Raw genomic sequence first — 27,029 nt, forward strand, 5'->3', positions numbered from 1 at the left:
TGACCCTTAAGAAAAGAAAATAAGATACAATTCTCTTTCATCACTACCCAGAGAATCTAAGGCCTCTTAAGCCTGAAAACAAATCCTTCTTCCTTGTGATCCATGTAAGCTTTCCAGACACAAAGAATAAAGGCCTTATAAGTACTGTAGTAAATCCAATTTAAAATTTAGTGTACTTATAACTAGCGATGGATTCCCCAAAATAATTAAAATTATATAAATTTGTACTTTTGAAGAATTTATTGTTTGTTATTGTGTTAGTTATGTATCAGTAGCTCTGTGGCATTCACAAGACTTGAGGGAAGATATCTTTCTTGTAGCTCAATGTTTCATTTATTTTGGCCACTCACATGAGAGCCTTCACCAATTTGTTGTGTTCTTCGTTGTACTGAATATCAGCTTCTAAGCCTGCTTTCCAAACCTGTGATTTAGTTCTGACTAAGCTATCTTTGGCTTAGCATGGGTGAAGGTGGCAGCTGACTGCTATCATAACTTTTTAAATCCAAATACACAAATGACCTTAGTCTATCCTCCTTTAAGTGCCTCTAAGCATAGCATGAATTTTCCCCAATATTTAGACTGCTAATACCACTCCTTTCTCCAAATCTCTTATCAGAATTTGTTCCTGTGTGGTGCCTGCTAAAATTAATTGATATTTGACAGATGCTAAGGGCAGGAACACATGATGCCACCTTGTGTGCTGTGCTGATTTGGATAAAACCCTGCTGCCATCACTGCTAAGTCAGTTCTTTCCATTCCTCCACAATGGCAGCAGTAGATGGCAAGTAGCGAAGGCGAAAACATTTAACCCAGTGTCAGTGAGTAAAGCTGCTTTAGAGAATTTGCCCAATAGGAACATATCTGTAGAGTGTGCTAAAGACCCAACTTTCAGACTATACCCGAGTAAGAAGAATTGCTTTGGACTAGGTCGATTCTGGTCCCCTGGGCTGAACCCTCATATGCAAATGAAGCAAATTGCATGTGCTACTGGAACACATAGTTTTGTTTAGTTGTGACCAGAAGAAAACCAATTTTATCAAAGCAGTAACCAAGAAAAGTCAGGAGATAATAAATGCAAGGGCACCCTGTATGTGCCAGACTTCCTGTCTGCAGCAGCAGTGCCCTGCATGTGATCCAATATCCAGTTAATTTTCATACAGATGTCCAAAATGAATTGTTATTAAGGCCCTGGCTTTGAAGTGGATTTGAACTAGCCATTTATTTTTGCAAGAAAACATGGGTGTGATGAGAGGGCTGCTCCTGCCAAGCTCCATGCCTGTAGATGCAGTGCAGATGTAAACAAAACTGTTTGGATTTCTAAGGTGGAAGTATTCTCCCAAAATTATCCCAGCAACCTTTGTGGCCTCTTTCACTGATAAGCCACATACAAATCTCCATATGAGACACATGGACATTGTGCTTTAAGAAGTTCCATGTGGTGGGCTGTGAAGCAGCCAGTCATTTCTGCACCAATTGCCAAACATAGGGTTCTTGGTGCTCTAGTTTGGAGTTGTTGTGACTTGGACTTTGCTTCAAGCAGCAATATAAGAAGGCAGTTCAGCAGCTGCTTGATGATGGCCTTTAACAATGCAGGATGACAATCCCAACACAAAAACGTAGCCTACCTTAAGTCCATGAAGGAAAACACAGCTCTAGCACGGCTGAACATACTGCCCTTGTTTTGCCATGGAGACCTTTGGTATGGAGCCCATGTCAGAGGGTCTGGTCATACAGGACTTGCTGGGGTTGGGGCTGGGCTCCCTGTAAGCCTATGTGAGGCTGTGGTTCTAAACTCCCCTGTGAGTTTCTCAATGACTGGAGCACCTCCTGCGGACCAAGCCCTGCCCAGCAACTTTGACCATAAGTTGCAAGGGCCTCTCCCAAAGAGCATGTCTCCCTGCTGCACAGAAGTCCAGCCCTGGGGAATATTTTGTCCTGGTTTCTGTATTTTGAGGAGAGAAAAGAGGGTACAGTGGCTGGGTGTCTGACACTATATGTAGGTAGCAAGGTGTGAGAAGACATCCCATAAAGCATGGAGAGACTTCCAGAACCACTGGACCGTTTTCATTCTAGCCCCATGACAACTGCAAATATGGTCTGAGCTGCTCAAGCTAATGTTTCCCACGTCTGATAGGGGCCGAGCACCACTTCTTCATTGCACTGGCCCATTCCACAGCTATGGCTCCAAGTAGCCTGCTGCAGAGCCCAGGGCACATGTCTCTCCTCAGGAAGCTTTGCCCTTGTAGGCATCCTTACCCTACTACTCACCACCAAACCAAAACCTAAACCTAAAACTAACTCCCTGTTGCAGAAAAAAAATGTGGTGCTTGGGAACCAGAGGTGCTGGAAAACTAAATGGGCCGTGGCAGAGCTGGGGATGCAATCTAAACTTTGTTACTCCTAAACCATTCAGCTTAATCCTTTCTTAGAGAGAGAAGGACACGTGAGTTGAATAAAAGATCATTGTTTTAAAGCTATGTTATAGACCCCTCTATTTAGCTTTTATTTTGTTTTTTAAGTTTATGGACTTAACTGCATATTGGTAGAAAGTTGCATACACATTTTTCTCAGCCAAGGAAAACCATAAATTGGCTGTGTTTACTGACAGAAGAAGCTGCTGCTAAGGCAAACATTCTATTTCCTGCTGGGAGACTGTGAATCACAGCACACAGAGCAATACATACACGTTTTTTTTTAATCTATTGTAAAAATACTGGGGTGAATTTGTTGCCTGAAAGAAATTAAAGGCACTGAGATACTGTGAAATACCTTAAACTGTTGCTTGCTGACATGCATTTCAGATAGCTTTCCATTATATTACCCTAAGCAGCTGTACATTTGAGTTGACTAGATTTTACCAATTTTTCATAATTAATATAGATTTTTTCTGAGGGAATGGTATTTCTAGTACAGTAAAGGGTTATTTTATTTTCCTTATTTTACTTTCATTTATCTTCACATCTCTCTCGCTGACTTTTTATTTCAGCACCTTTTGCTTTTCATGGGTCTTTAGCTCCATTAAACATCCAGCGCTAATTAGACTCTGTTGTCTAAACTGTACCAAACACTTCACTCAAAATCAAAGAGCATTTAATTAGTTAGTCTACAGGTTACACCCTATCTTGCAACATTAACAAAAATGAACAGTTGAAATGCTTGTTACAGCCTCGTGAAAATGTAAAAAAAGCTTCTTCAATGGCAATCAAGATTTCCATTTTGCTCTTGATGAAGGCAGGCATGACAAGTCTTTACTACTCAGATGACTGCTGGGCTGTTTGTGGTGGAGGGAAGGCAGGGGAATAGCAGTGCTTATTTCTATCCTTTCCCAGGAACAGCTTCACAGGCAAAGCCTTGTGCCTGTGCTGAGCACCTGTGGGGTTAAACCCGAAAGAGGGGTGAAGCCGGAGGGTAGCCTTGGCTTAGTGCAGCCTGACACTCCCATAGATAGGACCACATTTCCAGCAAGTTTCATTACTCCAGCTTTTTTGGAAATCTGAACGCTTATTCTGGCATTGAAATGGGAAGAAAGGAAGTCCAAAACCAACTGCTAATCTACTAATATTTAATTTTTTCTAATGAATACAGCAATAGGATGCTAAAGTTCAGTTTATCATCTTTAGTAAGTGTTTTGACAACTCTGGATGTGCTGCCACCATGCTACCAAGCTCTACCAATTATCTGATATTTTACTCCAGTTTGAAGAGGGGGCAGTACACGCCAGGTTTGGTGTACATTGACTACAGTGGTAGCTCACTGTTAATGTACCTGTCCACATCTTCTAATCATTCACAGGCAGAAGAGGAGATATTCATCCTGAACAGACACACCAGAACAAACTGTAATGAAATGCCTTAGGTCTTGTCCCTCTTTTCAAACTTAGACAGGGTGATAATTACTTCAACACAATTAGCCTCATGCAAGTCAGGTAGGAGGAAGTCAGCTACCATGTGCTATCTGAGAGATAGTATTTCTTTCAAAACCACAGGAGAAATAAGGCTAGACAAAGCACCCACGGCAGTTTACTAAAACTCAAAAACCCCCAAAGCAAGTGATTATAATCTCACCTTTCTTTCTAGAAAAAAACCAAACACCCCCCCCAAAAAACAAACAAAAACACCAAAACCAAAATAAAACAAAAACTCACACACACACACTCAGTTGCCTCCCTCAAAAAAAAAAAAGAAAAAAAAGAAAAAAAGAAAAAAAAGAAAAAAAGAAAAAAAAGAAAGAGCTGTCATGAGAACGAAATTAATGTCATGAAACACATCAGACCTTGTTTATGATTTCTGAATATTCTGGATTGAAAACATACTGGTTGCTACAGAATCAAAGAATATTAGGCAGTTTACTTAAGGAGTTAAATCTCTTAAGTGATTACTCTTCAACTTGTCAAAAACATTATGAACATTAATTATTTGTGGTCTCTAGTAAAACTGCATGTAGTGGTGTGAATGTTATGTTGAAAAAAATAGAAATGGGTAACCAGAGCCAAGAACTTGATCTGAAAGTGCTTTAAATCTGTATGATCTCTGGCATACTTGGAGAAAAAGGTCTGCTCAAGGGAGTGAAAAAATTCTTCTCGAAGTAGTTCAAACCAGTAATGTTTTCCAGGTATGCTTAACTTCTCCTTCCTTCTCTCCTCTGTAACAATCCTCTATCACCATTTCAAAAGAAAATCTTTGAGGTTCAGAGTCTGCTTCTATTTTGCAATACATTTAAATGTCTGTTGAAGTAAAACTCCCCAAAGGAGCCTCTTCTTGCAAATGGAGCTACATAAGTCATCTTTTCAAAGAAAACTTGTGTTGAAATATTCAAAACTGCTCAAGATGTGCTTGAGATAATTTGTTGATGGCATTGGGTTGGGCAGCTCAGCTGGCAAGAGCAAGTACTGAAACTTAACAGGAAAAAAAGAACTGAACTGCTACTGTCTCCCTTTTAAAACTGGGAAAATATTTTTGATAAACAAAATTCTTTGAAGCAAAACAGAATCAAATTTATAATGCTTAACTTACTTCAGTGATCTTCAGAATGCTACACTGTTCAGTCACTTGCTTTGCTTCACTAGCATAGCTATTAATAGAGGCAGATATATTTGTGGTGTTCTAATTGTAAAATATAAAACCAATATTGCCATTACCAGTTTCTAAGTGTTATCATTTTTACAGTGCACTGATGTCAAAAATGATTGCAAGTCCTCTCTCTTCCTTGTTCATTCTGGGAGTAAATATCTGAGGAAATAAGGAAGCTTTTCCATTCTCCATGAAATCGAATTCTCCAAAATTAAGTTGAAATGTGCACTGCCAAAATGATACTAAATACTCCAGTTTGTTGCTTTTTTTTTTGGGGGGGGGGGAGGGGGCAGAAGACCTTGTTACAGCCATCTTTTAATACAATTACATTAAATTCAAGTAGATAAATACCACATATATTGCTTCCATCTCGGGGGGAAGATTTCCAATAGAAGTGCAATTCTATGAGTTTGTGGCATCTGCCATTCCTTGAGGGGAAGGTAAGTAAATAAAGCAACATGTCCTTCCTTACATTTATTTGAGCATATAAAACAAACCCCCAAAAAGCCATGTCTGAGAAGCAGTGGTGATATTTTAACAGAAAAATCTGTCCTTAAGCATCAGAATTGGCTGTTCAGAAATCACATATTTAACTGATAATTGCTGCAATGTTTTAGGGGTGTCACATCTCAGAAGAATTGCAGAGAATGTTGGAGCATAGGTCAGCTCAGCAAACGTTAAAAGAGCAGCATTAAATATCTTTGGTTTGGAGTGGAAAAAATCCCAAACCGGTTTTCTATTTGTACTTCAGGCAGAGGCAAATGAAGATAAGATGGCATTCCATCATTACTCTTCAGAGCTCCAAAACCCCTAACAAACTTGTCTTGGCATCTGTAATACTGTTCATTGCTATACAACTCAAACAGGAGTAAGCTAGTGTTTAAATTTAGTTTATTCCAGAAGTTTAGTGAAGTTTTCCAGCATACCAAAACCTTATGCACATGCTTGGTACAAAGCACTTTCAAAATTTCTCTTACAATTATTCATTAAAGTAATTATTCATTAAAAATTGCATTCACATGTGTTAAGGTTGAATTACTAGGAAGACCACGGAGACACATATGTTTCATTTCTGCAGTTTTCTTTTATCTCACTGATGGGATCTTGTATTTTGTATTTCTTACCTAGTTCACAAAAATCATCAGCGTTTCTCTTGCTCTTTCTTACTTAACTTCAACAACATGCCACTTCTCCAATGATCCCTGCTGCAGTTACAGCAGATATGCAGTGCATAGCTCAGCATAGCAGCGGATAAGGGAAAAAATATCTACGAAATAGGGATTTTGGGAGTTTAAAGCTCTGGTTGAAAGCACCTGTAGAGGACTATCTTTTTCTGAAAGTAAAAGAGCTCATTTGGGTGAGATGAAATTTTGCTAAAAGCTTGTAAGACAAAACTCATGAGCCCTGCACTATAGTTAGAGCATTTTACATAGGCTGGAGCTGATGAAGATTTGTTCGGTTTGATTTTTTTTCTGTAATAAGAAAGGTGAAGTTTCACTATAAAAAGACAAAGGATGCTTGTATCAGTAGCTTATATGCCTAAAGATGGAAAGGTAAATTACAGATTGCCTCATAAATTTACTGACTGGCATCACTAGAAATAGTTGGCTTTTTACATTACCTGGAGAGAGGAAAAATAATTCATTATAGCACATCTCTGCAGAATAATTCAGTCACTTCAGCTGACCAGTCTGAACCAACGCTGATTTTATGAGGCTAAGACTGGTTTAAAGACGCATTAATGTTCTACCTGGATCTTCAGCTGGGCCTGAATGAAACAGGAATTGCCTTAATATTTGACTAATCCAAATTAAACTAATTCATCACTATTTTATTAATGTTAAATTTAGATGAAACCTTGGATCTTAATTCCAAATCAGAGCCTCAAACTTCATGCAGACATGATTTAACCTGTCTCAAATCATTAGCAGGACTGAAATGCAGAGGCTGTGGTTAGATTGGTGTGCTTCATGGCATACTTCTGAGTCCTATTCTCTCAACGATCTTAACAAGTTTTTGGTTCACGCGAGCAACAGCTGTCTTCCAGGATCTGTGACTGCTGTTTCTACCATATGAGTTAATGCAAAGATAATAACCTGGACCCCCAAATTCTGCTCTGGTAAGAGGTTGTGACACAGCTGAAGAATTCATCTGGACACCTGGAAAATCAACAATGTCCTTGGTCCACCAAGCAGAGATACAGCTTTTTTCTGATGCTCAAAACACAGAGCTATATATAGACTTAGAACTGTGTCTTCTGAGTTTGGCAACCTGAAATGGTGACAAGAATCAGATATTGGCAAATGCCAAAGTGTACTTAATGAAGCTCCTTTCGGATTAGGTTTGACCCATGCCTAGATCAGAGCTGGTATCACAGCTTGGATCATCTCACATATGCAGCCCCTTTTCACTTACAAAACAGTCCACTCCTACATTGCATACTCAGCTGCAGTGAGACATGAAAGCCTACAGAAGCCTGGAAGGGATGAAAATATTTCTTCCTCTCTCTACCAACACTTCTGTGATTAACAAGCATCAGTGATATATGCACATGGTACTTGAAATGTCAGTTATTTGCTTTACAATTCATCTTTCTCCTTTCTTCTCCCCCCCAGAGGTGCAAAGGTTAACCCACAGATCTGTCTATCCTTATGCAGTCAAGGTCTGTAACCCTCAGCCTTTCACTTCAAATATAAGCTGATGCTTAAGGATGGATGAGGGTTCACCCAAATGAAATTGTTTGTAAATGAATGGAAACTGCACGCATGCTATAGAGAAGTGAAAACTCAGTAATACAAGGATAGAAGACTTCAGTTGAGCTAGTATTTCTTGAAAAAGGAACTAAAACATAGTACATCAAAAACATAAAATTGGATCTGCTCCCTGGAGATAAAACCCATCATCCTGATTTTGTATCTACAGAAAAACTCAGTGTTCTTTTAGCCGGCATGACTCTTTATAACAATGAAAAATGGTCTCAGAACAGAAAACACATTACTTCTTCTTCTTTTTTCCTTGCATTTCTAATTATACTGTCATATCAACTTTAGTAGAAATATATGTAGTGTAAATGAATTCATATGATTGCCAGAATTTTTATTTGTTAATTCCCTGATATTATAATATTCTGCTAGTTTTATATTTATCCATCTAACCAGTTAAAACCCCACAGATGCACCAGCTATGACTGCCTGTGTCAGGATGATACTGGGTATCAGCTGCACGAAGACTGGAATCAACACTGACTTAATGATTGAGTTGGTGCTGCACGGTGGTGAGGGAGTCAGCAGAGACGAGGGAGGTGTGGTGGGTTAGGCTTCTGTGAGATGTGATTGACTCCTGACATGGCAAGGAATGGTGGAATGAGTCCCAGCCAGAAAAAAAGACCACAGAAAAGGTGGGAGCTTGGATGCAGTGTTGTCTTTTGGGAGACCTAGTCGAATGACTGACAAAAATCTATTACAGAGAAAGGGGCGAGCATGACTAAAAGGTCTCCCAGCATTTATTCTGACAGGATGATTAATTTCTCATTACTCATCCAGAATACAGCTGTCTGGGGGGAATTCGGGGAAATATTTGATTCTTTCAAACATTGATTGTTTGGAGAAAAGCTTTTGCATAAATCTAAACACTTTATGCTGTCTTTGTTTTGAAATAGCACAGCAGGAGCATTCTAATTTCTTGGTGGAGGTTCTTTGGAGTCCCAGCACCACCAGGACTCTTTATTTCAAAGCCAGGAGCCAATTTCTTAGCTGCTTCAGAGGATATAACTTACTTGGGCCTTCCTGTACCATTTTATGCCGGTTGGTTCCTTCTCTTTCTCCTCCTCCAGGACTATTGGTCCTGCTGTGTTGGGCTCAGATCTTTAGAAGGAAAAATCATGACTGCTAACCTGCAATACTACTTGGCTCCAGGAATTTTTAGATGATAGCCACCTGTGTAATAATCTTGACTTCTTCCTACAAGGAAGCACTTTATGTTTGATGACCAAGAAATAGAGTAGGCATTCACTACTTTACTCTTTCTGATTTCTACCTTGCATGGCTCCTGCTTTTATGCCTTGTGTCTCAAGTGCCCTTCAGGGTGCTCTGTGTGTTTATGCCATCTACAGCAGCTGAGCTCAAGAGAGAAAGGGAAAAATAAGATAGTGTTTTCGCCCTTCACAGAAGCCACGTATAGCAATGGCCAAGCTGAATCAGACAACCAAGTCCCTCTAGCTCAATATCCTGTCTAGGTAGCAGGTGTATAAGTGAAAAATAAGTATATATGTGAACATGGCAAATATTACAAAGGAATTTTCCAGCTTAACTGTTTTTATTGGAGGTGCAGGGGAAAAGAATCAGGTCTGGACACAGCAAGAGAAGGAGAAAATAACTGAAAGTGAAGAGTGGTAACAAAAAAAGCCATTCAGCAGACAAGTTGTGAAGGAAAAGGAGAGGAATTGTGAAAATATGAGATGATGAAAAACACAGTTCATGAGGCAGACAGAAATACAGGAAATTGGGTGGGATAATAGGTATGGAGGAAGGATGGATTAATGGAGCAGCTAGAGAAAGAGGCCATGGAATAAGGGAACTGAGCATATGCCAGCGGGTAATAACAACAGCCAGTCTCCACTGTTAGCTATTGTATATTACAGAAAAGAGTTTAAGAACACAGTTTCAATGCTTATGTACTTAAAAGAGTCTGGGTTTTGAGCAATTTCAAAAAGATCATGATTTTATATCTATCTTTGCCTAAATACCTTATAAAACCGGGCCTTTGCCTGTATGTCGCTGAAGAGAGGTAGAATAAAAATAAACACAGGAGAAACCAGGACCTGGTTGTCAGATGGCAGTTTTTCTGATAACTCTGTAAAAGGAATGGGTGACACTGCTCCAGGAGTGCAGAGAAGCCTCACCTGTTCTGAACTGAATGGCGGTTTTTTTCCCTAATTTCCCCTGGGGTTAGGATGCTACCTTGCGGCCCTACATCATTGGAGGATGCTTTTAGAATGGAGAGGATAATTTCTGAAGGGTTGAAGGGTTCTTCCTTTCCCTGACATACACTTTCCGTCCCACAGTAATTACAGCTGGTAATTACAGCTAGAGCCACAAGTTTCAGAGCAAGCGGCACAGGCTAGTTAGAAATGATGGAGCCAATTATTTTTTTTTTTCCCATTTTATTAATTTTCTTTTCCTCCACAAAATGCTTTGGTGTCCTGGAAACCTGGCGCCTGATGTTTGTGGATTTCCACAATCCACATGTATATAATATACATAATATAAAATGTGTTTGTTTACAAAATAGGACTATGCTGACTGTGAGTTCAATTTTATTAGGCAGTAGCTATATGCTCTAAATTCAATTTCTCACTGGGAAAAAGGCAACAGCAAAAGAAACAACTTGAAAGCTGCATAAAGATTATTTTTTCATGCTTTGTGCATATGTCTGATGAAAAAGCACTTTTTCATGAAGCGAGTATGTGGAAGTTCATAATAACAAGGCAACAGAAGCTGACACTAAATGTCCAAGTGAGCAGAGCTTTCAGCTTTTTGTTCATTATGATTCCAAGATGGTATCACATGGAAGTGCTAGATTGTAAATTGTGAGGATGTAAATATTCATCAGTTTTCTACCCCCTGTGCTAATATTCAGCTGGCATTTCTAGGACTTTCACAACTTAACTAGTAGTATGAATGCTATTAGTAATAATGTAGGATTTCTTCTTATATTTACCTGCAATTAATAGCTCATTTAAACAGCATTCAGTGTGAAGCAAAATGTTTCTGAGTAGAGTTAAAATTTAACTGCAGGCAGTGTTATCTTCTGTCTCGAAGCTAATAGCAATGAGAATTGTTCAACGTTTCAAGTTCTTAAAGAGAAACCCACCCTGAACTATTGTAGGGAGCTGTTTTATGAAAACACGTGTCTGTCAGCAGCTGGTAAAATAGCAGTCACCATGTATTTCTAGGGATAAAGTGTATTTCTGGTTTGTTTTAGAATAATTTTGTTATCTTTCAGGACAACCTTTGCCACAAGAGGCCAAGAAGGTTGTACTTGTGCTCTGTTTTACCTTCTTATTGACAGTGACATACAAAACCAGTGTTAGAGGTTGAATGGTTAATAGAGAATTGGCTAGTCTGTGGAAGAAGTTGAGCTCTTATACTTTCTCCTGTTACCGAGGAAAAAGAGTCTAAATTTTTAGACTGAATTCTGGTTACAGAACTTGGTCTGAGGCAATCACTAGCCTTCATTTTGGATATTTATTCCCATTTCTATTAAATTTCCTTCTCTATTGCATTCAGAAAGTGATCTTCTAGTTGTAAGAGACTTCATCTCTAATTAATGTCTGTAAATTCTCATGGGAAAGGAGCATCACAGTAAATAAAGTAGCTGCTCTGTTTCGAATCCAAAAAAATTTTATCTTCATTTCAGAGACAAATGGATATTCCTTTAACTAGATCCTTTTACATTCCCAGTTAGATAGTCTCAGTGAGCATTAAATTATTCCAAACATAGTGTTATCACCAGCCAACCGATAACTCCCCAGCAGTGAACTTGCCCTTCCGGGTAACTCTCAGTTACGTCCTGGGCATGATGTGCTGTGGTATGGGATACCTCTTTGGCTAGCTTGGGTCAGGTGTCCTGTCTCTGCTTCCTCCTGGCTTCCCCTCCTCCCTGGCAGAGCATGAGGCTCACAAAGTCCTTAGCCAGACCAAACATTTGAGCAGTAACTAAAAACATCGGTGTTATCAGCACTGTTCCCAGGCCAAAAGTCAACAACAGAGAGCTGCACCAGCTACTAAGAAAGAGAAAAAATAACTGCTATTGCTAAACCCAGGACAATAGTGTACTGTAGATCAAGCTAAATTTAAGGTAAAACACAGTGTCTATATTTCACCACTGCAATTAATCTGAAATACCATTAGAAATACCGTTTAGTGATGCTACCCTATTAGCTTAATAGTTCTGTAAAAGTAATATGCATGATAGGTGGGGCCTTACAATCAGCAAGCACACTCTTTGATTTCAGCTGGATTGAAACTACAGTTCAGTGTCTTGGAAATTAACATTTTGCATTGAATAATTTTTAATAATAACTTTGCAATTAATAAAAAGTACATAAAGGAGGTTTTCAAACTGAGTTTGCTGTTATCACTCAAAACATGCCTCCATTTTCTGCTCCACCACTCTGTGACCTTCCTCCTTTTTCACTCTGAAATTAGCTTCCCAACATATTGACTACCCCTCCCAGTCTGTGTCATCTGTGAACTTGCTGAGGATGCACTCCACCTTGTCACCATCACTGAAGATGTTGTACAGTGCCAGCTCAAGTAATAACCCCCAAGGAATGCCCCTTCTAGCTACCCACCAAAACTTCATGTAAGTCTTCACAAAGACTTACCAGAGCTTTCTCAGGGTCTGAGGTGAGATGGACTGGTCTTTGGTTCCCTGGACTTTTTTTAAAGGTGGACACAACAATTTATTTTTAATTATTAGTTGTTTTGGGTTGTTTTTTTTGTTTGTGTTTTTTTTTGTATTTCTAAGTCACCTGGTAAGGTGAACTCGTTTTGTGAAACTAAAATCAATGCCAACACAGCCAGACAAGAGTTTCACAATCATAGAATAGTTAGGGTTGAAAAGGACTTTAAGATCATGAAGTTCCAACCCCCCAGCCATGGGCAGGGACACCTCACACTAAACCCGTCACACAAGGCTCTGTCCAACCTGGCCTTGAACACTGCCAGGAATGGAGCATTTACCACTTCTTTGGGCAACCCATTCCAGTGCCTCACCACCCTCACAGTAAAGAACTTTTTCCTTATACCTAACTGAAATTCCCCTAAGTTACAATATTGTAACCTGATGCCAAACTCCACACTTCCATGGGGTGAAGCCAGGACAGACTTCTCCTTCTTCTGTCCCGTAAGAGTCTAAGGATCCTACCTTTTTACAGGTGGGAGACCTGCAGTTTACCAAGTGCATCTGAACCATAACATCTGTAATACCTTAACAGCCTTCCAGGACACTTAAAGAAATGTATGCATAAAAATGATAAAATTCTTTATGCACTGTCAATAAGCCTGATTAGCCTGATGTACTCTCACACCATCAATTCCAGCTCCAGTTTACAGAACCTCCTTGCTAATTTCTCCAGTTTTGTCAGCCTTTCACCAGGTCTGTGAAGAGAAGATAACTGCTGCTTCAATCTCTGCCTCTGGCCTGAAAAGGTTTGATATATTATGTGGCCTGGAAGGAAAATAAAATACATAAAAAAGAAGGATGGAAAAATTTAAAAGGAGTAAAATGCTGTTCCTCCCTTTCTCCCCTTTTAGCATGTGAATCTGTGAACTCTAGGCTTTATACTCAGAGGCTGCATTTTAACCACTTGTAAGCAGCTAACCTTTTCAAATCTCTTTGCAACATGATGCTTCTTGTGAGAATGCTGCTAAGCTATTATGTGGTAGTTCACCACGTAATCCTATGATGAACTACTATGAAGGCCCAGGACAAACGCAGCCCTATCTGCTAAAAATGGTCCTTCAGGAAACCTGCTACAAATAAACCTCACTAAATAGCAAAAGGGAGCGTGTCTGTCCTTCGGCACCCCTGTGCTGTGAGGAAGCAGGGTGGGTAACTCACCGTCGTTCCCCAGCTCCCCTCAGCCCGAGCAGGGCTGTCCCTGCCCGTGCCCCATCCCCTTCTGAGTGGACCCGATGGGCAGTACCAGCCCGAAGTGCCTTAACTACCTCTCACCCCACCTATCGGGCCTGACGGGTCCGCTGAGGGAAAGGGATTTTCCTAAGAAAACAAGTTTCAACCTGTTTTAAATGAAAATGGCAGCGGGACCCAAGCTTCATCCCCACTGCGGTGGCCGAGCGAAGAGGGGACCCCCGGCCACCCCACTCTGTCCGGGCGTGGCGGCGGGCTGGGGCCGTTTCCCGCAGCGGCCTGGCGGGGGCGCTGCGAGCCAGGCGTTGCCGGGCTAACGCGGTGGACAGCGTGCGGCGTCTCCGCCGGCTTCGGGCAGCTCGTGGCGGCGGGTGGGAGAGCGGGGCCAGCTTCTCCCGCCCTTCCTCGCCGCTTTCTGGAAACGCGGGGGGACGCTTGTTCCCGCTTAGAGACCCGCTCTGCCCACGAAGGGTCGCCCTTCGGGCGCGAAGGGTATCGGTGCCCCCGCGGCGGAGCCGCCGCCACAGCCGTCGGTCCGGCTGTCCCAAGGGCGCCGGGTGGGCAGCTCCCCGGGCCGTGCCCCCTCGGCGCGGTGCCTGCCCGTGCCCTCAGGGAAGGGGGACGGGCAAGCCCGCAGGAGAGCTTGCGGAGCGGAGGCAGCCAACCCCCCGCAGCTGCCCGGGCGGGCTTGCCGTGCCCGCGCCCCGGCGGGTCTGGCAGGGGCGGCCGGAGGCACAGAGAGAGAGCTGCCGGCGGGGAAAGTTGAAAAGGCCCCGGGGAGAGCTAGGGAGGGGGGTGGCAGCGGGGTGACGGGCGCGGAGGAGGAGCAGGGAGAAGCTGCACACGGAGCACCGGGAGGAGCCGGAGGAAATCTGCTGGCGGCGTGTCAGGCGCCTCAGGGGTAGGGGAGGAAGGAGGACCTGGGAGGGGAGCACCGCGCCGAGGTACCGCTGGCAGGAGGGGAAAGCCCCGCCACTAGCTAGAGGAGGGGGGAGCGCCAGTGACCTGTCGCAGATCAGCTCATCCGCCGCCGCCGGAGGATGCACGGAGCGCTGGTTGCCCGCACGGCCCCGCCGCCGCCACTGCCTCATCCTCCTCCTCGCCGGGGCGGCTGCGGGCAGCGGCGGGAGGGGTAGCGTGGATAGGGAAGAGGGGGGAAAGTCGTGCGTGCCGGACGTGGGGCTGCCTGCCCCAGGGGTAACAAGGGGGCACCGCTGCCAGCAGCGCGGAGAAAGTGGGGTTGGAAAGCAGTTTGCGGGCTCACTGTCGGCGAAGCGCGTTTAGCCATCATCCCGGGGGTGAAGGGGAACTGGGAAAGTAACTCGGAAAAGTGAGTGGGATTCTTATCTTTTTTTTCCCCTTTTTCCTTCTTTTTTTTTTTTTTTTTTAATCCGAAAGGACCCTTTTCAAAGGAAAGCAAGAGCCGCCGCATGCCCCCGCTGCCGGGAGAGAGCCGGGAGAGGCGGGCACCACACGCTGCAGCCTTGCCCGTGGTGGCCGAGCGTGCGGGAGCCCCGTGCTCCTCAGCGTGATCGGGTACCAAAGCAGCTCCCCACAGTAAACAGCTTCATCATGCGACAGAGCGCAAGAAGGTGAGACACAAGCAGAAACAGAAACTAACACTGAAAGGAAGAGGGGAAAAAAAAAACAGCGACTGCGAATTACTTCCAGAGAAAGTGGGTGGATGTTGTGCATCAGCGACTTGGGATTTTGGGGGATGCACCCTTACGGTTCGCTTCTCTCTAGTCCAAGGCCCCCTTCTCCGGTGGCACAAAGCGGCTGTACTTGGCGGTAGGAAAACAGGAGGAGGAATAAACAGGACGGATTTGTTCAGCGGTTCTTGCTGTGCCCCACTGATCTGCTTTAAGGATTTTTTTTTTTTTTCCCTGGTGGATGTTGGTATCTTGACCTTGATTTTGAGACCTTTCAGTTGCATCGCAGGTTTTGTGGGTTTATTTCCTTTGGTGAGGCGTGGAAAGGGGGAGGCTGGCTTCGGTGCTGAAAGTTGCAGTCATTATTTTGGAGCCAGCATGTGCACCAACATAGTCTATGAGTGGCTGAAGACCCTACAGCTCCCCCAGTACGCTGAGTCCTTCGTCGACAATGGCTACGACGACCTGGAGGTCTGCAAGCAGATCGGGGACCCGGACCTGGATGCCATCGGCGTGGCCGTGCCCCACCACCGCCGCCGGATCCACGAAGCTGTGCGGCGGCTGAAGGAGGCGGACGAGACAGCAGCGGGGCTGTACTTCACCCTGGAGCCGCAGCCGCCGCCACGGCCGGCGGCCCCCGGCACCGGGCGCTGCCCCCGGAGGGTGGCGGGGCAGGATGAGGCCCGGCGGGGGGCGGACCCCCGGCACCGCCCCGGCGGGCGGCGGCGGGCGGGCGGCGGCGGGGGGCTCACCGCATACCCCAGGCTGAAGCTGAAGATCATGATCCGGGACAAGCTCATCCGAGACGGCATCAACCTGAGTAAACCCCCCTACTCCAACAAGGTAAGAGGGTTCCGGCCGCCCCTGTCCTCAGGAGGGGCCGGGCCACCCACTGGCAGCAGGAGGTTGAGTGGCATCCAGCTGGAGATGAGGGACCTGGTCCTGTTTATCTCCTACTGTAGTGGTGGCATTTTCAGAGGAAACATGGTAAGGACTTAGCACCAGCCAGGTGTGAAGAAGAGTGGGGCCAATACAGGTCAGATCCGCCAATGCTTGTTGGCTTGGTGTGGATTTATGGGGTGGTGCAGCATTGCACAGCCTTTTGGTGTTGCGTCTATTTTACCTTAACCGGTTCTCTTAGTCCAGGCTGAGTGTCCGGGGTGTGAAGGCAGCAATTGACAGGGCAGGCTTAGTGGTTTAGGGTTTTGATTGTTTGCTTTTCTGTCCTGTGAAACTTCTCCATTGTGTTGGAGAGTGATGGCTTCTTTTAAATCTTTTGTTAAAGGTCATATTTTAGTGCCAGTTTCTGTTGGAGAAATGGCTGGTGAAGCAAGTGGTAATCTGGATGGAGGAACAACTCCTTCTGTTTCCTGGATTTATTTACTGGAGGATGGTAGCGACTGATGAATGTCAGACCTGTTCATCAGCTGCCCTGGGACAGGTCTGTCTATCTCTAGGACACATGGTCTGCTGAAAGGCCAGGAAAGTGCAGGTCTTGGAATAGTACATTCCAGGTTGATGAAACCCAGATATTTACCTAATTCTTACCTTTTGAAAGCTTAAAGTCTAAGACTCATGTGGTTTGGAAGGTAGAAATTGGTATATCTAAAGTTTTCTGTAGGTTTCCTGCTGAAAAAGCTATGTGCAGAATAAATAACACAACAGAATTGAACAACTAATACCATGGATGATTTGTGAAAGAAAATAAGGTATTATAATGCATGGTTGCTTCTGGGTTCAGAATGAAGTGCTTCAAAGTTGTTGGATGACCCAAGTTGTCTGTATTTTCTGTAATGATTTGAAGTCTGATTTTTCAGAAAGACTGAGCAGTTGAAGTAGACCTTCAACTTTTGAGTACTTTTTTCCTCTGAGAAGCTTATGAAGGTATGGAGGCAAGGTGGTAGGGATGTCTGCACTTCTGGCTTTACAGAAATGTGAGGAATTAAAATTGAGAATAGTTACCTACGCTAGAGGAGCTGAGTGTGAGGATAATGAGTAAAATTCAACTTGGGTAACAATGTGGAGGTGCAGATAATAAGACTGATAAGGCAGCAAATTTCAGGACTCCAGTCTTTTAAGAGCTTGGTGATAGAGGACCAGTAGTTACTTCTCAAGTAGAGCACAGTTGACTGGTTTGAGATATTTATAGAATGGTTTGGGTTTGAAAGGACCTTAAGACCATCTAGTTCCAACCACCTGCTGTGGCCAGGAATGCCTCACAGTAGACCATGTCACCCACGGCTCTGTCCAGCTGTGTCAGGAGCAATAGGTAATGGTCCGTGGTAAAACACACAAAGACAGAAAAGTACTGTTTGTCCGCTTTGGCTCCTCCCTGGAGACTCTGCATTGGCTGCTCCCTGGAAAGTCCAGCTTTGGTTCCTACCCTGAAAGTTCTGCTTTAGAACTCCCCAGAAAAGTCTCAACCCTTGGAGACCTTTCTAGATAACAGCTGGCCACTTCTTCCAATGTAGGCTGGCCCCCTGCGTCAGAAAGAATGTGCAGTTTTGTCAGCATAAAAGCCTAAGCCTCATGCGATGTGGGGGAGGCATACCCTCATACCATCTAGGTCAATGTTGCTCCCGCGGGGATGCCCGCCGAGGTTGAGCCTGCCACATCCCACTGCGATGATGATTCTCGGAGCTGGTTTCCTGATCATCTTAATAGGGTCCTTGGGGTTGGTAAGATAACCAAACATCAGATGTATCATTTACTATATCCTTTACTATCTCTATATTTTCCTATATTAATAAACTAGTTGTGAGTTCTCTATTTGTCTCTCATTTTCTCTCACCTGCAATCCTCGAACTCTGGAACACCAGCCTGGCCTTGAACATGGCCAGGGACTGAGCATTTATCACTTCTTTGGGCAGCCTGTTCCAGTGCCTCACCACCCTCACAGGAAAGAACTTCTTCCTTATATCTAATCTAAACTTCCCCTGTTTAAGTTTGAACCCGTTACCCCTTGTCCTATGATTACAGTCCCTAATGAAGAGTCCCTTTCCAGCATCCTTGTAGGCCCCTTTCAGATACTGGAAGGCTGCTATGAGGTCTCCATGCAGCTTCTGTTCTCCAGGCTGAACAGCCCCAACTTTCTTAGCCTTTCCAACCCTAACCATTTTATGATTCTATGATTTGTTCTCTTTTCCTGAAACATCTGTCTGATGACATTGTCAGAGGCAGTGTAATAAATCTGATAGGACACTGATCAAATCTAACAATACATCCATGAACATTTACTTTAAGTACAGCATCTTCCAAAAGTTACTGTATCATTTTGTAGAGATTTTTCCCCCTTCCTTTGAAGTGTTATGTCATTGGACTGGCACTTTTCTGAAATTGCCAGTATGTATCTTGGATGAAAGAACAACTATGGAAGTTCTGGCTTATTGGTGTAGCTACAGCACATTGCTCACCTGCACAGCTACATTTTACTTCTTCCTTTTGACTTCATGTATATTTATAGTGACCGGGTCCGTCTTACCAAGTGGATCCTCTACCTTCTCTCTTCTTTACCTCCTCCATAGGAGTTGTAAAATTTCTAAGATGTCAGCATGAGACATCAGGAAATTCAAATCTTTGGTGCTAGTTTCTTCTTTAACTCACCTTATTTTGATTTGATGGGCATCAGAGCAAGCTCATCTTACACTGAGCATCACTCATCTTTAATTGGTTTAATCTAAACGCAGTATTTTGAAATAAAGGAACCAAGCTTACTTTCCTAGTTTTATTTCGGCCTGTAGTGTCAATGTATTTATTTTGGATGATAAATGCATATAACATCATTTTTTTACAGTAATAGAAAAACTTTCTCCATCTCCTCTGTGTGAATCACTTCGCATCGTAGCATGTTGTAAGAAACCATAAAACTGGTAAGATTTCAGTGTGCGTTGCTCAACATGTGTTATTCTGAATGACACCCACTGTAGCAATCCATCTCCAAAATGGCTTAAAGGAAACAGCAAAGATCACGTCACTTGAAATTATTCATTGGATGTTGTTTAGGGCAAGAAAAATGAAATACTGTATTCTTTCATTTAGGAAAGAGTCATAACAGTGTCTCTTAAAAAAAACTTCAGAAAATTGTGGACATAGTTTAATTAACCTGTATTATACTTTGTATATAGAATATGTGGTGTACACATGTTCTGCATGTTGAAAGAAGCTGGATGTGTTCTCTGCTGTGAACAGTATTAAAGAATCGCCTTGAGGCTTGTGTCAAGATTTTATATGCATTTATCACATGTCCATCTACAGGTGGTTGTGCTGGTACTTCAGAGCAGGGCACTAGACACTGACCTGTTTGACATCTATTTGCATTTCTGGTGCTGCTGAGTAGCTAACTAGCCACCTACTTCCTTCCATGGCTTACGTGGAGAATGCCATCATGTTTTCCTCTTAATGTCTATGAATGGAAAATAGTATCTGAATGGAGGAGCATGCCTCTGTGTCTGCATGTATACATACATGTGTATGCATTTTACTTGTTACCTGAAGAACACAGTTATGTAGTTCTAAGACAATTTTTGATTTTTTTTTTTTTTTTTAAACATCCCTGGAAACTGGAAGCACTACTCCTGTGTCTTGTTTATACCTTCTTGCTAGCTGCCTGAGCTATAGACACATCAAAGGATCAAAAATGAGAATTGGATATGGCTGTGGAGATGTTAAAAGCATCTTTTCGCTGTCCTTCCAGTGTTGTCACTGTATTTTCAGATAAAGGGTGAGACAGCAGAGTCAGAAGGATAGAAATGTATATTGACATGGTAGATTTTAGTTTAACTTAGTTTGATTGCAGTCAACAGAAATTACTAACAACTACTTAAATCTCCTAATAAATCTCTTAAAGATGTGCAAACTTTGAATTGAAGCCATGTGTGTGGGTGACTTCAGACATGGAGAATTATCACAAACCATCTTATTTCTCTGGAGAATTAGAAGGAGGCCTCATCTCTTCAAACTGCATCTTATGTATTTTCCAGATACTAGCCAAGGAATACAGCTGTAACTGAGGAGAACTCTCCAGAAGTCAGATTTTGTTCCATGTTGGTAATGCTCCTTAATACTCAAAGTCTTCTGTTTTAGTTTCACTCCTGCTGCTGCTGGCTGATATCCTTAGAAGTATCATACATCTATGAAACTTATTGTGGAGGTGATGGGCCTGAGTACCCTTCAAACAAGAACCCATGGTACCTCTCCTGGTCAAGTGAAACATCTGTGTCATCTCAAAACATATAGCTGCATAAAAAACATAACCTTGATAGTTGTAATTCTGTCCTTAATAAGGAACTTAATTATGCCCAGTGTAGAAATAATATTAGTGTCCTTTTGCCATATAGAAGTTCTGGGGGGATGAACTACTGGCAGAAGGAAACCAAAATGGGCTGCCCCCCTGGATTCCAGCGAAGATGAACAAAGAAATGCATAGCACTAGACTCAACCAGCCAGATCAGAGGAGGTAGAGCCTTTACCTCCACACAGAGACACTTTTTGCCTTAGTGGGCTTGTTGCAAAATGAATTATGTCCGTGCTGGGTTTCAGCAGGAATAATGTCACTAAATGTCACTGTGGTAGGGAAAGCAGAGGAGCACCAGTTGTGTCAATATAAAGACAAGTAGGGTGCCTTGTTGTGGAACATGCCAACAGAAATTAAGTATTCTATTTATCTGAAATATAGATTAAGTGACATTTAATAGTTTACTGGAATTTCATTACTATTTCTAATTGAAATTAATGGCCTGACCTGTTTCTTGAGGAACTTTATTCAATTTTTCATCTGCAGAGGATTGCAAATGCATTAAAAATCACTGAAAACATACATGCATTAAAAGCTCCCACACCAATTAAGATGATTTACTTAACCTCAGTAAAGTTATACTCACGTAGATTTCAATATTTGTTAGAGAGAATAAAACTGCAGTGTGACATATGTATGTGTACGTGATCTCATTGTCAGTCATGATGATGTTCATGAAAAACACTAAAAATCCAGCTGCATCTCAAATGTTCAAGCAGATGTAGAAAAGTAAGAAGTCAGGTCCAAGTGAGTATGTGCTTAAATGCCCATCTGCATTTTTGCAAGTTCTGTGCTGATGATACAGCACAGATTTGTGGTTCTGATTAAATGTTTATTTAAGCCTTGCTACTACAAAATGAGGAATATTTCACATAAGTTAAATGTTAAGAGGAAAAGATGCCAGCAATACTGCTTTAAAATAGACTAGTTCAGTCTGAGTCTGGGGCTGGATAATGTACTCAGTGCTATAGGTATCTACACAAGTGAACTGAGTGAATTAAAAATATTGTGCTTTGAAGGACTGACAACACTCACCTATACTAGAATTAAACACAAACCTTTTTGTAAAGACCTGGCTGCTTTGGAATAACTGCATCAACTCTGATTAGCAGAGCATTCTCAAATATGCCTTGGGGAAAACAGCCTATTGACAAAAGTACTAGTGCATTAAGTAGTAACAATATTTTCATGACAATAAATTAGCAAAGCTACAGGCAATGTTCAGGAAGTGAAAACATATTTTATGTAAGAAACCACTGAATTTGCCTTTGACTTTGTTTCTTTCAAAGAAAATACAGGACCTCATATATTGGATGGCTGTTTTAAAGTCCTGGTTTATTAACCTCACAGAAAACAAACTGGAAAAGATCTTCTTCCAATCGGACCATTAAGGCAAAATGTTGCAGAATATGAATAATACAGTACTGTGCTGTATTTGCATTTGAATTGTTCCTGAATATTTTAAAGTGTATTCAATTTCCTGTGGAAATGTTCAATGTAAATCTTCCTGGTTTTCATTATCTCTCAGTTTTGAGGGGAGAAAGATCCCATTTGGGTATATTAAAGGTGAAGTCCTGAGAGAGAATAGTATCAGTGCCACAGCTTTCTCGCCCCCTTTCTAGGATCATGTTAAGTGTATTTTCTCAGCTCTGGTGGTGGTGGGAGGTGGCAGAGGAGAAGGGGAGTGTGTGGCTTTCATCTCTGAGGAACTGTGTGGGGCTGAGAAGCCTGCCACTGCGAGCAGCAGCTGCCCTGAAAGGGGGATCCTTCCTTCATCGTCCATATAGCTCCAGGCTTGAATGGAAAGCAAAACTTACAGGTCTCTGGCCTGTAGTTCCCTGAAGGCTTTTTCTTCCCCGCAAAGGACACAATGCAGTAAGACTTCTGTCTGGAGTGGCAGAAATTTTAACTGCCAGTTTCACTCCTGCGCACTGATAAACCTGTCTTGTTTGAAATAAGTTTGCTGATTGTAAGTTTTCTTGAGGAGAAAACACATTTAAAGGAAAATATTTCTATTGCTAACCCCCACCCCCAGGGCTTCTGTCTCTGCCACATGGAGGATGATGAAGCCCATACACTCAATCATGTGTGAGGAATACCAGAGAAACCAAGATAATTTCTCACCAGTGAAGTAATCTTTTGGAACGTGTTTCTAGTTCTGTTTATGACCAATATCACTATCTCACATATACCATAATATATGGGGCAGCTGTGTGCCTGATTTCAGATGTGAAATTGAAGACTTTGCCTAAAGTAATTAAAAAATTTAGACAGATGAAGGACTGAGACCCACTACTGCAGCGTCTTTGTCCATTCCCTTATGATTAAACTTCCTTACATATAAGTAACTAAAATGCAGTCAAGGAATAACCAGTAACTTGTCTATATGGCAATTAGTTATGCCTGTTAATTTTTGCCTGTTAGTTATATCTTCTGTGCATATGTTATCATGAAAAGTCCCTAACCACTAAGGTATATAGATCCATATGCATAATCTGAAACATAGTAACAGCCATTATAGAAATTCTGAAAAGTGCAGCACAGGGGTTTGTTGTTATTGCAAATCATGAATGAATTTATTATATCACTTACAGGAGCTCCCTTACTGGTTTGAGACTCTTCCACAGCAGGAGAGGACAGAATGAGTTAAGGCTAGGTTGGTAGGTTCAACTTTTAAATTTCTTGCTTTGTCAGTTCGAATGAGCCCCTTTGCTTGGTGTTTGACAAAGCTATCTGATTCAATCTCTTTGTCTAGGCTAATATGACATCTCATGTTGATGTGCTTATCTTGACAAATGTGGTGACTTGTACACGCTGCAGGAATCATTGTTTATTAAAAGAGCACGGCGGTGCTATGTTTAGCACTGCCACGTTATTTTGGGATGGCTGTGCAGCAGGAAGGGGAGAATTGGGTGAACCTTCCCTGACACTGGCAGTCTGCGAGCTGAGCTGGCCCAAAACTGTCTCCAGTGACTCATCCAGCCTCTTCAGCTTGTTACTTGCAGATAGTAAAAATCTTCTCTTACAGTTCTGCAAAACAAAAGAGAAGTGGTGTGTCACATGAAACGTAAGTGGAAGGGCCTTCTACTCGTATCTCGTCCTGGTTCTCACAGACTCAGCAGGATGTGAATGACTGTGATGCATGCCTCTCATGGGATCCTTGCTTCTCCAGTTGGTCTTACTCCGAGTGAAGTCAGTGGGGGTTTTGCCAGTGATTTCATTTGATGCTGGGTTTGGCGTGAAGTGTTCAAATTTAAATCAGCTAACAAGCACACCCTTACTGACTCTAATTTTTGTGGTGAGTGAAAGCAGGATGACATGAGATGAAAAGAATAAAAATACAGCAGTAGCATGCAAACATAAGAACTTTTCAAAGGCTTAAATATCACCATTAGCAGTTTGAATAATGGCAAGGCAGACTGAATATACAGCTTACAGGTTTGTGCTAGGTTACATGTTTGGTAAATATTCTCTGAAATCTTCACTAACGTCTGTTGGCTGTAACCAAGTACACATAGTTGTTCACGGCTGTACTCTTATGACAGTCATATGTAGCAAATAAACTTAGAACCACGTACAAGTATATGTCTTCCACAAGTACTTTTTTTCCCCAAGAAGAATGCATTGGTTTTGAGGATAAAAACCCCAAAGCAGGGATGTGGTATTATCACTGCATATGATGTCAGTCAGAAGTTTATGGGGATATTAAGTCCAGTTCTGATGTCTGTGCCTCAGAAACCACACTGTAAATTCAGTGTGGTTAAGAAAAGAGTTAAAAAGCTGGAAAGAAAAAGTTGCCTTTCAGCTGGGGACTAAGAAAAGCTTGTACTGTTTTTTTTTCCCAGTGTTACTTAAGTGGCCACTTGGCCATACTCTCACATGCATGGAAGGAAATATTTTTATTAGCAGAAAAAGGCATTGAGAGCTGGAGCTAGGCTCTTCATGCTGTGAAGAAGGCCAAAAGCCAGTATAAAACAAAAACTTAATAAGTCAGTGTTACACAGAAAAAAAACCGCCTCAAAAACCAAAACTGGTAGTGAGAGCCAGTTCTGCAACAGTGCCCTTGGTTTGTGGACAGAGATGTTTGCTGGGAGTGACTCATCTGCACTAGCAAGCTCCTGTCCCTTGGGCTCTGTATCTCCCAGCCTTACTGTCCCAGAACCCTCAGTGTATCCCAGAGCTACCCATTCACTGACTTCTACATTGTCTCCCCTAAGTCTGTCTCAAGAAACACTGTTTTCTGCCCTAAGAGCAATCTCTTTCCCGCCCAGGAATGTACATCTTTTGCTTGGGGTCTCCCTAACCTTTTTCTCCCCATTCTACATTCACTCAACAAAGCTGACGAGTGTTAACCATGATCTGTTCGGGTAGAAAGATGGAACTGATGTAGCAATACCTTTTCGTGCAGCTTGAGAAAATACTGTGATTTTCTTGTTCCATCCCATCCCAAGCCTTTGTATGAGTTTCATTCCATCTTTCTCTCCTGCCACCCCAGAGTCTCAGGCTGTAATTTGGATCCTTCTCTGTCCTCCTTTATGCTCTGATGAGAACAGAAGCTTTCTCCCCACTCGGCAGAGTGGCGCCATCACGTCTCTCTCCTTTGTTTTCAGAGTCCCCAGCTACCCTTCCATTGACCAACACAGGAGGCTGAGCTCAGATTGTTCTCATAAAACTAAAGCTCTAGACTTCAATCTTAGAAATTCCAAACTAAAAAATACCAGTTACCTTAACGCTGCAGTTATCCAAAGTCCCTCTAGCCCCAGTTCTTTGTCAGAAAGAAGGGATCGATCTAGCAAAAGGAGGATGCATTATCCCTCTCGAACATACGTATAGGACTGACTTGGTCTTTTTGAAGCAAGGCTGAATGTATTATTAAAAAAATAAGCTGTAATCTCATCAAAAGTTAGGAGTTCAGTGCAAAGATGATAAAAGGGCTTTTTTACATAATTGTTTTAGATCTAATCATGTGATCATCTTAATTGCTTCTTATTACAGCATCTCAGAATCCTTGTCCAATATTTTAGTTGTTGCAAAATGTTTTTCTTCAAATTTTGTTTACGCCTCCTCTACAAATAACTGCTTGTGGTGTACTGCATTGAGAATTTTTGTACAAATGCATCTCTGATCTTTTGCATACCTCATAGTTAAGGTTTCCCTACAAATATCCAGCTGTTGGTTTAGAAGCAGCTTTTCCATAGCTAGAGAATGGGAAGAACCAGAAAGAGAATCATCAAGAACTGAATTTGCGCTTGAGAAGGTCAGTCACAGATCTTCATGTGCTAGTTCCTAGGCTAAAAAATTCAACCTAAAGAAAAGAATGACTGTTTTGGCCTCTTAGTCTACATTCTCTCTCCTGTCAGACCAAGCATCACAAGGAAATCTCATTTCAAAACACTAACCTAAAGAAACTCAAGGGTTACTAAAGAGAAGAGTGAAAATTACTAACCAAGAAAGTTTATTCATTTTAGGATAATGGAGAAAAGCAGAAAATAAGGAAATGTGACTGAAACTCTATCAAGAGATTTGGAAAAAGAGTAATTTTGGTTTCACCTGCTTTGTTATTTTCACAGGAAGAAAACGTATTGGATTTTCCTATGATAACTTCTAAAAAGGATTTGCCAAGAGAGTATTTCAGAGAGGATTTTCACATGCACTTGGTATTTACAGTGGTAAAAATAATGTTCTGTAGCTTGTGGAGTAGGATGAAGGGGACGTTTGACAAGAATACCACTAGCTGGTTTCTGTCCAGCTCTAAAAATTACATACAGTAAGGCCATACTTCATGCAGCTAGTAACTCTAAGTTTGTGTCATTGCCAGTAAATGTCAAAACCAAAGGAGAAACTCCAGTCACCCATTTTCTGTCTCTTTAAGAAGTAACATTAGTATCCTTAGCAAAAGTTATGGCAAAATTCTCCTAAAACGTTGACTTTATTTCCCAGATTTGTGGTCTAAAACTCAGTGTTTGAAGAAATGTTAAAAAGTTATCCTTTCAGTAGTACTTTGGGTCTGGGTAACAGTAATTTCATGGGGAAAAGGATTTTATTCTTTTTAATAGAAAAGCATGCACATGCTGCAGAGTGAGAGGAACAGACTTAATTGCTATCAGGTAGCAATGCAAATCAGCTGAGCTAGGCTTGCTCCTGGTACTCCAGGCTAGTGGCCTCAGTGGTTATTTACTTCATCTGAAGTATGAGTAGCACTGCATAGAATTGAGCTAGTTTGGAATGTTTTTCTGATGGAATTCGTGTTGTCTGCAATACTACTTGTAGGTAAGTTTTATGCGCATCAAGGAAAGCAGAGGTTATGACAGTGGTAGTTTGAATCTCTTGTTGAAGATGGCTTGCACTGATACTGTAACA

At 42.1% G+C, this 27,029-nt stretch overlaps 1 protein-coding gene across 3 annotated transcripts in view; it reads left to right on the forward strand.

Moving 5' to 3' along the window:
- The first annotated feature begins 14,500 nt into the window (after positions 1 to 14,500).
- LOC133278565 (SAM and SH3 domain-containing protein 1-like) overlaps positions 14,501 to 27,029 on the forward strand; it is a 535,664-nt gene continuing 523,135 nt past the window's right edge. For all 3 annotated transcript variants that reach the window (XM_061471499.1, XM_061471503.1, XM_061471500.1), the window contains exons 1-2: positions 14,501 to 14,625; positions 15,137 to 16,219. In XM_061471499.1, coding sequence (XP_061327483.1) covers positions 15,755 to 16,219 — 465 coding nt within the window. In that variant the 5' untranslated portion in view covers positions 14,501 to 14,625; positions 15,137 to 15,754. The remainder of the gene's footprint in view (positions 14,626 to 15,136; positions 16,220 to 27,029) is intronic.

Source organism: Pezoporus flaviventris, unplaced genomic scaffold (genome assembly GCF_033815535.1).
Source record: "Pezoporus flaviventris isolate CSIRO_AGI_PZ_B2104156 unplaced genomic scaffold, CSIRO_AGI_Pfla_v1 ptg000066l, whole genome shotgun sequence".
Taxonomy (NCBI): domain Eukaryota; kingdom Metazoa; phylum Chordata; class Aves; order Psittaciformes; family Psittacidae; genus Pezoporus; species Pezoporus flaviventris.